We start from the raw sequence: 12,899 nt of genomic DNA on the forward strand, positions 1-12,899 counted from the left end.
GAAGGTGTGCGGGATATGTCCAGTCATAGGAGACAAGAGGGCCCCACCCCAGCCAGGGCCCGCGGGTCTGAGGAGCAGGCCGAGGCTCCCTGGAGGTCCCCGCCGTCCACAACAAGCCCCAGGACGTAAATCAGAGAAGCTCCCTGGTCAGCGTGGGCGCTGGGGGCCCTGGCATTGCCACCTACTCAATTTATGGATGACCCCACAGCCCCTCAGAGATGTTTAGTAACAAAACCCCCAGAATTAAGTGACTTGCTGTTCAAGGCATGGTAACGTTTATGAAGATACGTAGGATATATTTCACAAAAGAACGCCCTTTCCTAATTTTCAGTGTATCCTATTTCTTTAGCAAATTCCTAAGTCAGCATTAAAAATAATTCCATTTCTGGGGCCGGCCCAGTGGCACAGCGGTTAAGTTTGCATGCTCCACTTCAGCAGCCCGGGGTTCACCAGTTCGGATCCCAGGTGCAGACCTACGTATCGCTTGTCAAGCCATGCTGTGGCAGGCGTCCCATGTATAAAATAGAGCAGGGTGGGCACGGATGTTAGCTCAGAGTTAACTTTCCTCAGCAAAAAGAGGAGGATTGGCAGCGGATCTTAGCTCAGGGCTAATCTTCTTCTTCAAAAAAATTCCATTTCCTTAACTTGCACAATGAGTCTACAGAAGCGAAATCCCTGTGTGTGAGACCGGCTCGACGGGTCTTCCTGTGACATCTGTGGACGTGAGCTGGGCAGTCGCTGCCACACTGACCACATCCTGGCAGCAAGCACAGGCGCATGTGGACGTGGGACTCGGAGGTCTGAGGACTGCCCTCTCCCCAGCTCTGTTCGGATGCTGATGGCAGAGCCGGTTGGTGGAGAAGTCACTTACAGTGGGGAATTATAAACAGTGACGTTCACGTTATCTTAAGCGCTGTGACTTGAAACACCGAAGGGAGCACCTGTCACCCATCTTTCCACGCAGCGGGATTGGGGGCCTCACGTCCTCCACACTCTTATCATCAGTGAGTGTCAGTTTGGTTTCCTTAAAGCAGACCAAGATCTTAATGACATTCGCAGACACTACAGATCCTTCCAGAACTTTACAGTTCTCCCCTAATCTCAGATAATTTTTGCACCCACACTTCATTTAATACCTTTTTAAAAAAGAACTTCTTTTACTGTGTCTTTCCATGGGGAAAAAAACGTTTTTTGCACTCATATTTCATCTGGTTATGTCACATTTAATTAGATTACAGACTTCTAATCCCAAATACAATGGGCCCCAACAGGTATGGGGGGGACCCACTTCTCATAGTCCACCAGCTGGAGGGGCGGGCGGCGCCGTCCTGCACTGGGCACCAGCACCGAGGCCGAAGGCCTGGGCAGCGGGCTGGGCTCCTGAGGCCGGAACGCCTCCTGGTGGATTCAGTGACCCCAGGACTTAGAAAGCACCCATGAAGGCAGGTTTGTTTGTTCAGTTAGTTAGGAAAAGAGAGAGAGAATGCCAGGGCAAAAGACCCATGCCAGTGCTAGGGGTGCAAGGCATGGAAGAGAAAAATAATAAAATCGAGGGGCTTCTAAAACCTGTGGAAATTATCAACACCCTTGCATCTCTCCAAAATTATGATGATGGCATCTCATTGGGCATTTGCAACACATGCTGACAGTTTAGGGTATAAGTTGTAAGATGCTCAGAGCCCCTGGGAGCACCTGGTGGCACCTGTCCGCTGAGGCACACTCTAGGATGCTATGACCAGAGGGCCCCTCGCTCACCTGACCTCGATGGCAGGACTGTTCAGAATCTCCCCGTCACAGTTCCAGGAACTGTTGGACACGGTGCAACAGCACAGCGGGTGGTCGCTGCAGATTTGCCCGAACCGCTTCTTGCCCCTCTCCTTGAGGTTGCGGTCCTCATCCTCCACGTGCCTCGACGTAAACTGGAATTTCTTGACTCGATAAACTTCAACAAAAGTGAAGTCAAACTGCCAAGAGATGGGGAAAGGGGCAATCATGCGCTACGAGTGTGGGGAGGGGACAGCCCGTGTGTCTGCGGCGCGGGTCAGCAATCCTCTCCCCCCCGGCACCCTCGAGTCCTCGAGGACGTGGCCACGGGGCAGTGCCTGGAGCTGCTCTTCCCAGCTCACTGAGCACAAGCAGAGGAGAGAAACCGGACACCTGCCTTCCCAGGCGCTCTCCCACGCTCCGCACCTGGAAACCCCTCGCATCCGCGCCGAGGACCCGAGACGTCCGGGAGCCCCTGACAGCGACCTGTGGAATTCTTTATTACCTTTCTAACGAGCACTATTTAAAGAGCTGCGTAAGACACTATTGGACTAGATCTTAAATGCAATTTAACTTTAAAAAGAACAACTGACTGCAGTCAGAGACTGACCACAGTTCCAGTTCTCTCGATATCGTTAGACTCCCGGGTCTCCCCTTGTGTTAACCATGAGGAAGCCAGGACGACACAAAGGGCTGCTGGAAGGGTCTGACTGGAGCCCCTTTCTTGGAGACTGAACATTTTATTGTGAGCGACCTTCGAAGGCAACATAACATCTCACCGGGTCTCTTTGTCCTGTCTTTAAACATGAAGAGAAACGACAGGAGGATATATGAAAACACTCACGCCTCCTAGTTTCTGTGCTCAAAGATTTTATATTTTTAAATGAGCTTCTACAAGGAGTAACTGTGACTAAGCTTAAAATGGGCGAAAGGCAAAGAGAAACGCCTGTCCTTCTTTCTGTTGGCTTCAGTAACGGAATCCTACAATCCATAGATCAGGGTAGCCCGGACAGGACCCGCTCGCTGACACACACCCTGAGGAAGGGCGTTCCACCCACCTGGTCGTGATGGTTGGTGTGCCTGACGAGAAACCTCAGAAAGTTGAACCTGGAGCATTTCCGGATGAGGATGAGGTCGGAAGCCCCGTCTCCCAAGTGTGCAGCAGGGGAGAGGCCTCTGTGGCTCCGGTGACAAGCGCAGGACATGTTCGCATTGTTGATGGCCAGGAACTTCCCGCAGATGACCTTCCACTCCTCCACCTCCTCTGAAGCAGAAAGAAGCATTGCGGACGTGGCACTAAATATGGGGGCGCGGACAGGCAGGCGGGGCGTCCTGAGATGACAAGGGGCCGGACTGTCCCTCCGAATTCTCTGTGCTCTCGACTCCCTATCACTCACACAAAGAAAATCGTGCTGACTGCTCTGCCGAGAGGGTCACCTCCCAAAAGGCAGAGCCACCTCCCTGGTCCTCACCTCGGGACTTTTGGACAACAACTTAGAACAGAACTCACCAGATCTGGCCATCTGATTTTATGTGGCCTGTCAACTAAGAATGATTTTCACATTTTTAAATGGTTGAAATAAATCAAAAGAAAAATAATATTTTGTGACATATGAAAATTATCTGGGCTGGCTGGCCCTGTGGCCTAGTGGTTAATCACACACTCCTCTTTGGTGGCCGGGGATCTGTGGGTTCAGATCCCGGGTGCAGACCTACATATCGCTCATCAAGCCATGCTGTGGCGGGGTCCCACATACAAAATAGAGGAACATGGGTACAGACATTAGCTCAGGATGAAATCTTCCTCAAGAAAAAAAAAGAGAGAGAGACAGACAAGAACATCTACAGAACCTCTATCTGAAATCACCCAAAACTGAAAACAACCTAAATCTCCATCAGCACTAGCATGAAAAATCAATTTTGATCTATTCAGACAATTGAGAACCATACAGAAATAAAAAAGAACAAACTGTTGCTAAAAAGAAAAAGAAAAAAATTACCTGAAACTCAAATTTCAGTGCCCATAAATAAAGTTTTGGGAACACAGACGGGCCCACTCCTTTCCGAGTGGCTGGCAAAGCCTGAAGGCTTTACTATAAACCCTTAACAGAAACACGTGCCGACCCCCATTCTAGAGCATTCTAGAGGAGAGGAGCCTGGCTGGCACCAGGCGGCTGTCCAGAGAAGACGGCACACATGGGCGCTTCTACGCAATCTACTCTTCCCCAGAGCCTGGCCCACGGCAACCACTTGTTGGTGCCTGGAGCTAAAGAGAAAACGCAAGCACGCGCAGGGCAGCACAGAGCCGGAAAGACGGCTGGGGACGGGCACCTGCTGCCCGATTCCAGAACTGGAACCTCACACATCTCGGTGGGGAGCGTCTCTGAGACCTTACCAGTGTTCTCCAGACCGTACAAGGACCGCTTCTGCTCCTCCTCCAGCTGCTGCTTGCTCTGCCTGCAGACGGAGCACCTGAGGACAGAACGGCCCCGGCTTCCTTTAATGTGGACATTTTACAACGAAAAGCACATGCTCAGCACATATTTATAGAAGTATTTCAGTTCTTATCATACAACAGAAAGTTCCATTTCAAAGGCTTAACTAAAAATATTTCTCTTGCATATTAATTTGAATTCTCAAAATTAGATATACTTTTAAAACTTACACGTCAACATGTCCTCTAAAATTTGGAAACATAGTAAGTACAAAGCGCCCTCTGAGGCCGTTGTGACGGCGCGCTGAGAGCCGGCCCTGCTTGGCCCGGGTGCGGGCGCAGCCCTGGCCCACACACAGCAAGGAAGGGACGACTCCCCCGGGGTTCCTGGGCTCAGACTTCCTTCCCTTTCAGGTAACAGCTACTACGCCGGTTCTCTGTGCCAGCCAATAACAGGCAAGTAAATAACTCAGAACAGTTCACTCAGAACTTAGCCGTTAGTCTAGAAGGAATTTGCATCGTGGGCAGCTCTGGACTCACGCTGTTGAACAGGCCGAGTGTTCATGCTGGTGAGATGGGCTCATCCACACCGAGTCAGCGATGCAATGAATAAAATGCTGTCTGCCTCTAACTATCTGATTTTATGGCCTCAAACTCTTCCCCTTAAGGAGGAAGGGACCGGGAAGGAAAAGCAGGGACAAGATGGTGGACCCATGCTCCGCTGTCACTATCGGGCCGCAGCCTGCCCAATTTTAAGACTCTTTCAGGTTCTGCTTTAATCTGGTCACGTGCTACGGGAGGAACGGGGGGCGTCAGGCAGGAAGGAGCTGCCGCTTGTCATCGCGCATCCACAGTCACAGGGACAGTGATGCCAGACTAGCGCCCGGACTCCAGGGGGAGGCCGCCAGCCCTCTCAGCTGTCGCTGACTCTCAACCTCGCCTCTCCTGGGGGTCGGCTCCTCCTCTTGGCGCCTGCTGGCTGTCCGTGCCCTCCCCGCAGGGGACGGGGGACTGGCTCCCCCTTCGTAACTGCTGGGTGGTGCCCACCTTGGAGCGTGAGCAAAAACAGAAGTGCAGATGGGAGGCTCCACGCACCTCTCCTGCTGAAAACACATGTCCGTGCAGGCTAGCTCGGCCTGTGGCCCCCGCGGGGGCCGGCACACAGCTGTCAGTGTGATGGCTGTCTCTCATCGTTGCTTGCATGCGTTTTCACCCAGCAGACCCCCAAAAGGGGGCAGGGGAGCCCCTCGCGGGAGCAGACCAGTTGATGAGAGCCCTCCCTTGAGCGGACGATGGGGACTCGGCCCAACACAAGGCCTCCCCTCGGGTCCCATCTGCGGCACAGGGGCCTGTCACAGCAAGGGTGTGGCAAGACACCCTCTCCCCAGGGTGTGTGTGACCCCGGAAGCCCTACCTAACCTCCGTCCCCGCCAGGCAGCGTGTATCCAGTGTCCCCCATCTGCATTTGTGCATCCACCTTCACAACAGGAGCCAAACGCAGACAGCCCTGCTCACATCACGTGATCACCACAGACACAAACGAGGGAGGGGGCGCTTACCCTGCCCGGCATGGCTTCACGTCCCGTGGAGATCCCACTGTGTGCTGGGCCGGGAGGAAGGACACCGTTCCTTCGTAGCAGTGATGCGACAGGAAGGTCTTCAGCCCTGAGGACAGAGCGCCGTGGAGAGAAAGCACCGCCAGCATCACGTCGTGGTTATGACACGTGCTTACCAGCCTCCGAAGCCTCTGCGAGAGCAGATCCCTAGGACGCCTCGAGACCCCGAGCATCTGCAGAAGACGCAGGCACGGGCCCACACGAGCCACATTCCTGGTGCCACTGAGGGGAGCTGCAGGGTCCCCGCCCCCCGCCAGCGCCTCTGAGACCCCACGTGATCAGAGCAGGAAGGGATCTGGCCATATGGGCGCCTGGTCACCAGGCTGCTTTCCACGCTGGCAAAGTGGACGTCTCTGCCACCAGTGACCCCTCATGGCCTCACGCACATGGTCTGCATGTTCTGACGTGATTCTGCCCGTGGGTCAATGCGGGACAGATGCCTTGAAGCCCCTGACACCTGCAGGACTTTGAAGGAGGTGCACCTCAGGGCTGACCCACCAAGGCCATCTCTCTGCTCCGGCAAGACTGTCGGTGAAGCCCCCGCATCCCCCGCAACTTTGCCCTCCTGGAAGAACTCCAGACAGAGGCCAGGGCAGCAGTGCCACCACGAGACCATGCCAGCTCCTCTGGCAAACTGTGGTGTGCTCTCGCTGTGCTGCTGTCCCTTACTTGCCACAGCTAGAGACAAAGCCACTTCCTTGCCCCTGCCCCACTGTGCCTGGCATAAATCTGACTAGCTGTCTGGAGAAGCCCACCCAGCAGGACATGGGGGAGTGGGGCCTGAGGGGCCCTGGGCCACAGTGGGGACCATGCAGTATCCTGTGAGTCTAACAGTGACACCAATCCTGGTGTCAGATGCTGGGCTGGTGCTGGCCACAGTCACTTGTAGTGTTATGGTGAGGCCCCTGTACCCCCGACGCTGAGGCCTCCCTCCCCCAACATGGTGGCCAGGCCCCACCTGTTATGTGTCATCACCGCAGGGTGACGAGCTTTCAGCCCAGTGTGCACGGCCCAGTGGTGGACGCCACCTGCCCAGGGGTCACGCTCCCACAGCCTCGGCAGGTTGGCACTGCCCGTCCTCACACCCGCAGACCTGGCCCTGCCCATCCTGCCCTGCGGGAGCCTGGCATGTGGCTGGCACCAGGATACGCTTAGTAATGATCTGCCCTGTGGCGAAACAGCTCCCCAGTTGCCCCCTGGCGTCCACCCTGCTCTGGCCCCTCCTCCCCTGTGGGTGGCTCTGGCCTCTCCTCTGCTCCCTCCCCCAGGGGGACCACCTGCCAGCTCGCTTCCTCGCTGAAGTGATGGTGCACAGCCAGACTCCCACTGGGTGTCCCCTCTCCCAGCCTCCACCTCCAGGGCGGCCTCTCCTGGGTTCCAGTGTCCCCGTCCCTGTCTGTCCCTGGATGGGCCCACGTGCGTGTCCTGCTTGCCCCTAAAGGGCCACGTCTCCTTCACATCTCTCTCCACTCTGCCTCCACAGCGCCTCCTGCCTCCAGGCGTTTCCTCATCCACGAAACCCAGATCCCACCACCTCGCCTCACCGTGAGGCAGCCACCGGCTGGGGACGGGGATGCAAAGACGAGAAACAGCGCTGCCTCAGAGCTCTCGTCCGGGGGGGTGACTGGCCACAGGCCATGTGCTGCGGTGGGGACGGGGCGTGTAGTGGCCCTGGGACCTTGATGCGGTGACTTGGCGAGAGGAGCTGCAGGCTCCACAACGCGTCATCGGGAAACAGCACCAGGAGGTCACTGAAATGCCTGTGGCTTTCCTGATTTCCTTGTTGTTTCTTTTCTAAGTTAAGGTTTTAATAAATATATGACTTTGCCACGTTTTACATTTTAATCTTAAAGCCAGAATGTAGTTTTAATTTAATTAGATCTTTCTTAATACATAGAGCTCACCCAGTTTCTATTCCTTTCTCTCTCAAGAAAAGGGTTTAGATTTTAGTATTTGACATTTTTCAATTAAATTTAATACAGATTTACCCAAAAGCAAACTCTAAAGGGCAGTGACCGGATAAATGACATTCATTAAATATGGCCAAGGAATTCATCTGAGCGACAAGAGTGCCAAACTTTAACTTCTACATCCTTTCAAACTCCTTTTTGGCACTTAAAAGCTGAAAATTCAGGTGATGTCGCCCACTAGCTGAACGTGCGGACTGTCACTTGGTGGGATCTGGACCCGGCTTCCGTTTGCTCTGAGTTCCGGCTCTGTGACGGGTCAGAGCAGCCTGGCCTGACAGGGACCCCGGTGTCCTTGGGGCGTCCCGGGAACCTGGTGGACTCACACCACTTGGTAGCGACAGGGACGCGAGGGACGCGAGGGACGCGTCTCCACCCTCACGGGCGCCGTGCAGCTTAAACCGGAGGACGCGTGTGCAAACACACGGCTCACCGAGCACTGTCTTGAGTTACCTGAGAAGTTGTACCTGGCGAGGCCCATCCAGCGCTTCTTCTCGCTGTCCTTGATGATGTCCCCGTAGAAGCCGTAGCCCAGCAGGGACACGAAGTAGCGCAGCAGAGTGCTGTTGTGGTGCACGGAGGACACGTCCAGGGGCAGCGAGTCCCCTGCCGAGAGAGGCGCCCGTGGAACCCTGCCCTTCGCCCCCGCCCCCAGCCGGCCAGGGTCGCTCAATGACAACGTGAACCATGCAGGAGGCGGGCAGGGGTCGGCTCTCCTGGGGCACTGGGTCTCCTGTTCTTGATTCTAATGACACAATTTGACTCAGATTTCCAAAACGGGCTTGGAAAGCTGTTCTGTAGGGACAGAACAGGAGTGTATCCACGAAGCTGTTAAAGGTCACTCATCGAAAGGAACGTGGATTTGACAATGAAGGAAAGGTGCGTGGCGTTTTAAAATACAAAATCATAACATTTCTGTGACTTTGGGTACGACACGAGTCGCACCGTCAGCAGGGACGACGCGGGAGAGGGAGCCCGTGTCTGTCGCACAGGCGCCCGGACAGAGGGGAGCAGCATCCACAGCCACTCCTGCCTTTCCGACCCCGAGACAAGGAGCAGGCTTCCTGCCCCGGGACGCGCATTCCAGAGGAGCAGGGACAGACAGCGGCCAGGACGCACAAGGAGCACTGTGGGCAGCCGTGGACTCTGGCCTGGGGAGGCTGTCCTGACAGGGTGACGGGGCGGAGCCCTGACAGAGACGACAGCAGAGAGCAGAGCAAGGGACGTGTCTGGGACAGAGGGGCAGCCCGGCCAGCGCACGGGGACGCCGCCTCCGGGTGGGGGGTTCAGAGCAGTGGGTCACGTTTTTGAAGGATCCCTCTGATGGCCGTGGGAAGATGGGGCGGGACAGGAGGCGGCAGACACGGACCCCTGCTGGCAGTGGGGTCGAGGGCGTGAGGACAGTGAGCTCCGGGCCACCATGAGTTCCCGCAAGGTTAACACGCTGACTGCTGTGCACAGAGCCTCCTCTGGCCACGGCCACCGAAAAAGGGACCTACCCAGGATGATGTGCAAGGTCGACGTCTCCACATCGTTTATGCCGACCGTCGAATAACACACACAATCTGTTGACCCTGAAAAGGGAAAAAGAAGGTTCTTAATGTTATTATAAGAACTCAGAGTCGTAGCGGGCTTCCCGCTGAGCAAGTGGTCTGTTCTTGCTTTTCTTCCACAGCTTTGGAGTAAATAAGGAAAAAATGCAATTTACCTACAAAGTGAATATTAGAAATATTTAGATTGATTCATCAAAAATATTGAGATCAGAGGCCAGCCTGGTGGCGCAGTGGTTAAGTTCATGTGTTCTGCTTCGGCAGCCTGGGGTTCACCGGTTCAGATCCCGGGCGCAGACCTACTCACTGCTTATCAGGCCATGCTGTGGCAGGCGTCCCCCATATAAAGTAGAGGAAGATGGGCACGGATGTTAGCTCAGGGCCAGTCTTCCTCAGCAAAAGGAGGAGGATTGGCAGCGGATGTTAGCTCAGAGCCAATCTTCCTCAAAAAAAAATTGAGAGAAACCTTGCAATGGTATCAGCAAGCTCTTGAGCCCCATCTTGGGCAGCAGAGCCCCCTGAGAAGTGCCTGCGGTGGTGGCTCAGCGCTCTGCAGGGCGTGTCCTCCGCAGCTGCCGCAAAGACGGCTGCAAAGGGAATCTGCTCGAGGCGTCGCCAGTGGGACAGGGGACATGACGCCAGGACAGAAGCAGCTCCACGTGTCACAGAAACGCACTTTAGCTTCTCCATGTGTGCGGTCAGAGGACCAGAGCCCTGGCCCTTCCCTGGGGCATGGGGGCCTGGCGGCCACCAGCCCAGGCGTGAGGGGCCAGGTGGTCCGGCTCTGCACCCTGCTGAACATGGCGAGCACATGCCTGATGGCAGCCAGGGGTCAACCTCCTCCCGCTGGTCGGCTTGGCTGTAGACGGGGTGACCTCAGAGTACCAGCCAGCACTGGATCCCTGAGCGTGGCAATGATGCTGCTACTGGTCCTCGCTGGTCTGTCCTGGTTCCAACTGGGGTACAATCCAGGCACTGTTCTCAGCCCGAGTGGGCGGAGAATCTCCCCAGGTGCTTGTTTACAAAGAGACCCCTGAACACTGCCCCCCGAGATTCTCACTCAGTAGGGCCGGGATGGGGCTGAGCAATCTGAATCTCGACAGATCTGCTCGATCGTTGAAAAAGCCTAGTCTACAATTCCCGAGGATCACCTGGGTGACAGCATCTAAAATCGCACAGTATTGCCCAGACACGCCCCGCACAGACCCAGATCCATGGGGGCGTAACCACAGAGTTAGCAGGCCCAGAAGCCGCGCCACTGCAGGGCCCAGATGCTCGCCCTCAGGCCCCAGAGCAATCCACAAGTCTGTCGGCATAAGTGTCTTCCATTGAACCTGAAAGTTCATGGTTCCCAACAGCCGGGTGAGCCCGCGAGCCCCCCTCCGTCTACTGGAGGAACAGCGTCCCCACACTTTGAGGTCAGAGGGCAAGGATGGCTCTTGATCACTATCTAAGCTGACGTGCGACCTCTGCTGGTTGGTAACATACAAACACACAAATGTCTATGTTCATACATATATTTTTCTTTTCTGTTAATCTTAACCTAAAGAATTGAGAGACATCTCACTCCAAAAATGAGCCAAAAAGTAAAAAATTTTTAAATGAAGATTTAAGATCATAGGAGTGACTAATTCTTAAAACGTCATTAACAGTATCTAAGAAAAACTCTGTGTTTCGGACTCTGTCCCACACCCTTCATCTTTATAAGGGTACCCGAAAAATAAGGATAAACATTTCTGAGAGAACAAACTCCAAAAGAGCCACTGAATTATTTGAACCGGGGGTAGAGTCCTTCACGTCCCTAGGACTTTCCAGAATTGCCACAGAGCCCGCTGGCTCCCCTCCTGTGTCTAGTGCACTGTTCACTTTCTTCACAAACCATCCTTTAGGACAAAGCTGACCAGACACCCAACCTGCCTGCGTTTCCTCAGAGGTGACCTGTGTGATCAACATCTGCAGACAGTAGAAATTCAGCCTGATCTCCGGGAAAATGCAGGGCCCATGTCCGTCCCCACTCTGCACCGCGTCCCATAAACGCAGAGCTTCCAAGCCCACTGTCGTCCCTGGGTCTGTCTAGAACCTAATTGCTCTGTGTCAAGAGGCAGTTAGAAGGCTTGGGAAGGAGCTTCCAGGAGGGCTCTGTCCTGTGAACAGCACTTGTCTCTGACGGTGCCACATGCTCCCTTCACAACCACTGCAAAGATGGGCTGGTGACCGACCTCAAGGACAGCGGCCCGTCATTCAGCAGCTGCCTGAGGGGCATCTCACGGAGGGAGGAGGGGCAGGACGGGCAGCGGGCAGGGTCTTTCTGGTCAGATGCTCGGGCCTGGGCCGCGCCTCGGGCTCCGGGGCCCTGGGAGGACGTGGCCCACGTCTCCAGAGGAAGACTTCACTCTACAGGAAGTCACTGCAAACGCTTCCACCGAGAGCGTACGACGGCGCAGAGCCAAAGGGCACCTGAACCTGGAGGCGAAGCAGAGAACTTTGTGGGGCCCCGCCCCTGGACCAGGGGACACACGTCCACTCTCCATGTCATCTGGGTCCTTGGGGCAATGAATATGATAGGTAAACTGAGTTTCTAAAAGGTTTCAGGGATTACTTTGCTGAAAAATCAGATTTTTAAAGAAAGTAATCAGTTCAGCTTACTCCCTCCTCAGAACCCTTCCTGAGGCCACCGTGCCTCTCTCCCTGCATCTCCACCTCCGCTCTGCCTCTGCCTCACCTGGCTCACGCCACCTGACCTCTGACAGCACCACCCACAGCCAAGCTTGCTCCTGCCTCGGGGCCTTTGCACGGGCCACTCCTCCTGCCTGAAATATCTTGCCCAGATGCAGGGCTCTGTCCTCCCCGTCCTGGGCCTCAGGTCTGTGTCAGGCCTTAACGGCCTCCCTGAGCACCCTGTCTGGACCAGTGTGCCCCCCATGCCCCATGGCTCGACACTCTATTTCTTTTTTGTTGTTGTTTCGCAGGGACAGAGTCGCCCTGAGCTAACATCTGTTGCCAATCTTCCTTTTTTTTTCTCCCCAAAGCCCCAGTGCATGGTTGTACATCCTGGTTGTTCAGTCCCTCCAGTTCTTCCACGTGAGCCGCTGCCACAGCATGGCTACTGACAAATGGGTGGTGTGGTTCTACAAGCGGAAAATGAACCCAGGCCGCTGCAGCATGAGCGCAGAATTGTAACCACTACGGCATCAGGGCTGGCTCCCTTCATTTCTTACTTAGCGTCTGTCTCTCCCCCTGGCCTGTGTGTGCCCTGCCTGTTCACTCCCGGCTTGAGAAATCTGTTGAATGAATGCATGATGACTGACTGAAGGAATGAACTGCCAGAGCCCCGGGGTGACTTCAGGTCGTGGAATCCTGATGTTTCGGTTTGAAGAGGCCGCCTGGCTGGCAGCTGGAGCCATCAGACAACTGCCGCAAGTCCACGCAAACATCCTGGTGCTTACTCGTCCCCAAAACCCCATTTCTCCCTCGTTTAACTTTGTCACTTTTAACAAAAGTGACATCCCTCTAGGATACAAAGTAACTCCCAATTATTTCTTCAAATATCTGTGTGGTAAGACCTTGA

At 54.9% G+C, this 12,899-nt stretch overlaps 1 protein-coding gene across 1 annotated transcript in view; it reads right to left on the minus strand.

Annotated features, from left to right (window-relative positions):
* The window catches only part of CERK (ceramide kinase), a 62,685-nt gene that overhangs the window by 2,781 nt on the left and 47,005 nt on the right, over window positions 1-12,899 (minus strand). Inside the window, exons 7-12 of the mRNA XM_070599915.1 lie at window positions 9,281-9,355; window positions 8,235-8,387; window positions 5,758-5,863; window positions 4,160-4,236; window positions 2,823-3,028; window positions 1,756-1,964 (exon numbers count right to left, since the gene is read on the minus strand). Coding sequence (XP_070456016.1) covers window positions 1,756-1,964; window positions 2,823-3,028; window positions 4,160-4,236; window positions 5,758-5,863; window positions 8,235-8,387; window positions 9,281-9,355 — 826 coding nt within the window. The remainder of the gene's footprint in view (window positions 1-1,755; window positions 1,965-2,822; window positions 3,029-4,159; window positions 4,237-5,757; window positions 5,864-8,234; window positions 8,388-9,280; window positions 9,356-12,899) is intronic.

This window comes from Equus przewalskii, chromosome 29, assembly GCF_037783145.1.
Source record: "Equus przewalskii isolate Varuska chromosome 29, EquPr2, whole genome shotgun sequence".
NCBI classification, from domain to species: domain Eukaryota; kingdom Metazoa; phylum Chordata; class Mammalia; order Perissodactyla; family Equidae; genus Equus; species Equus przewalskii.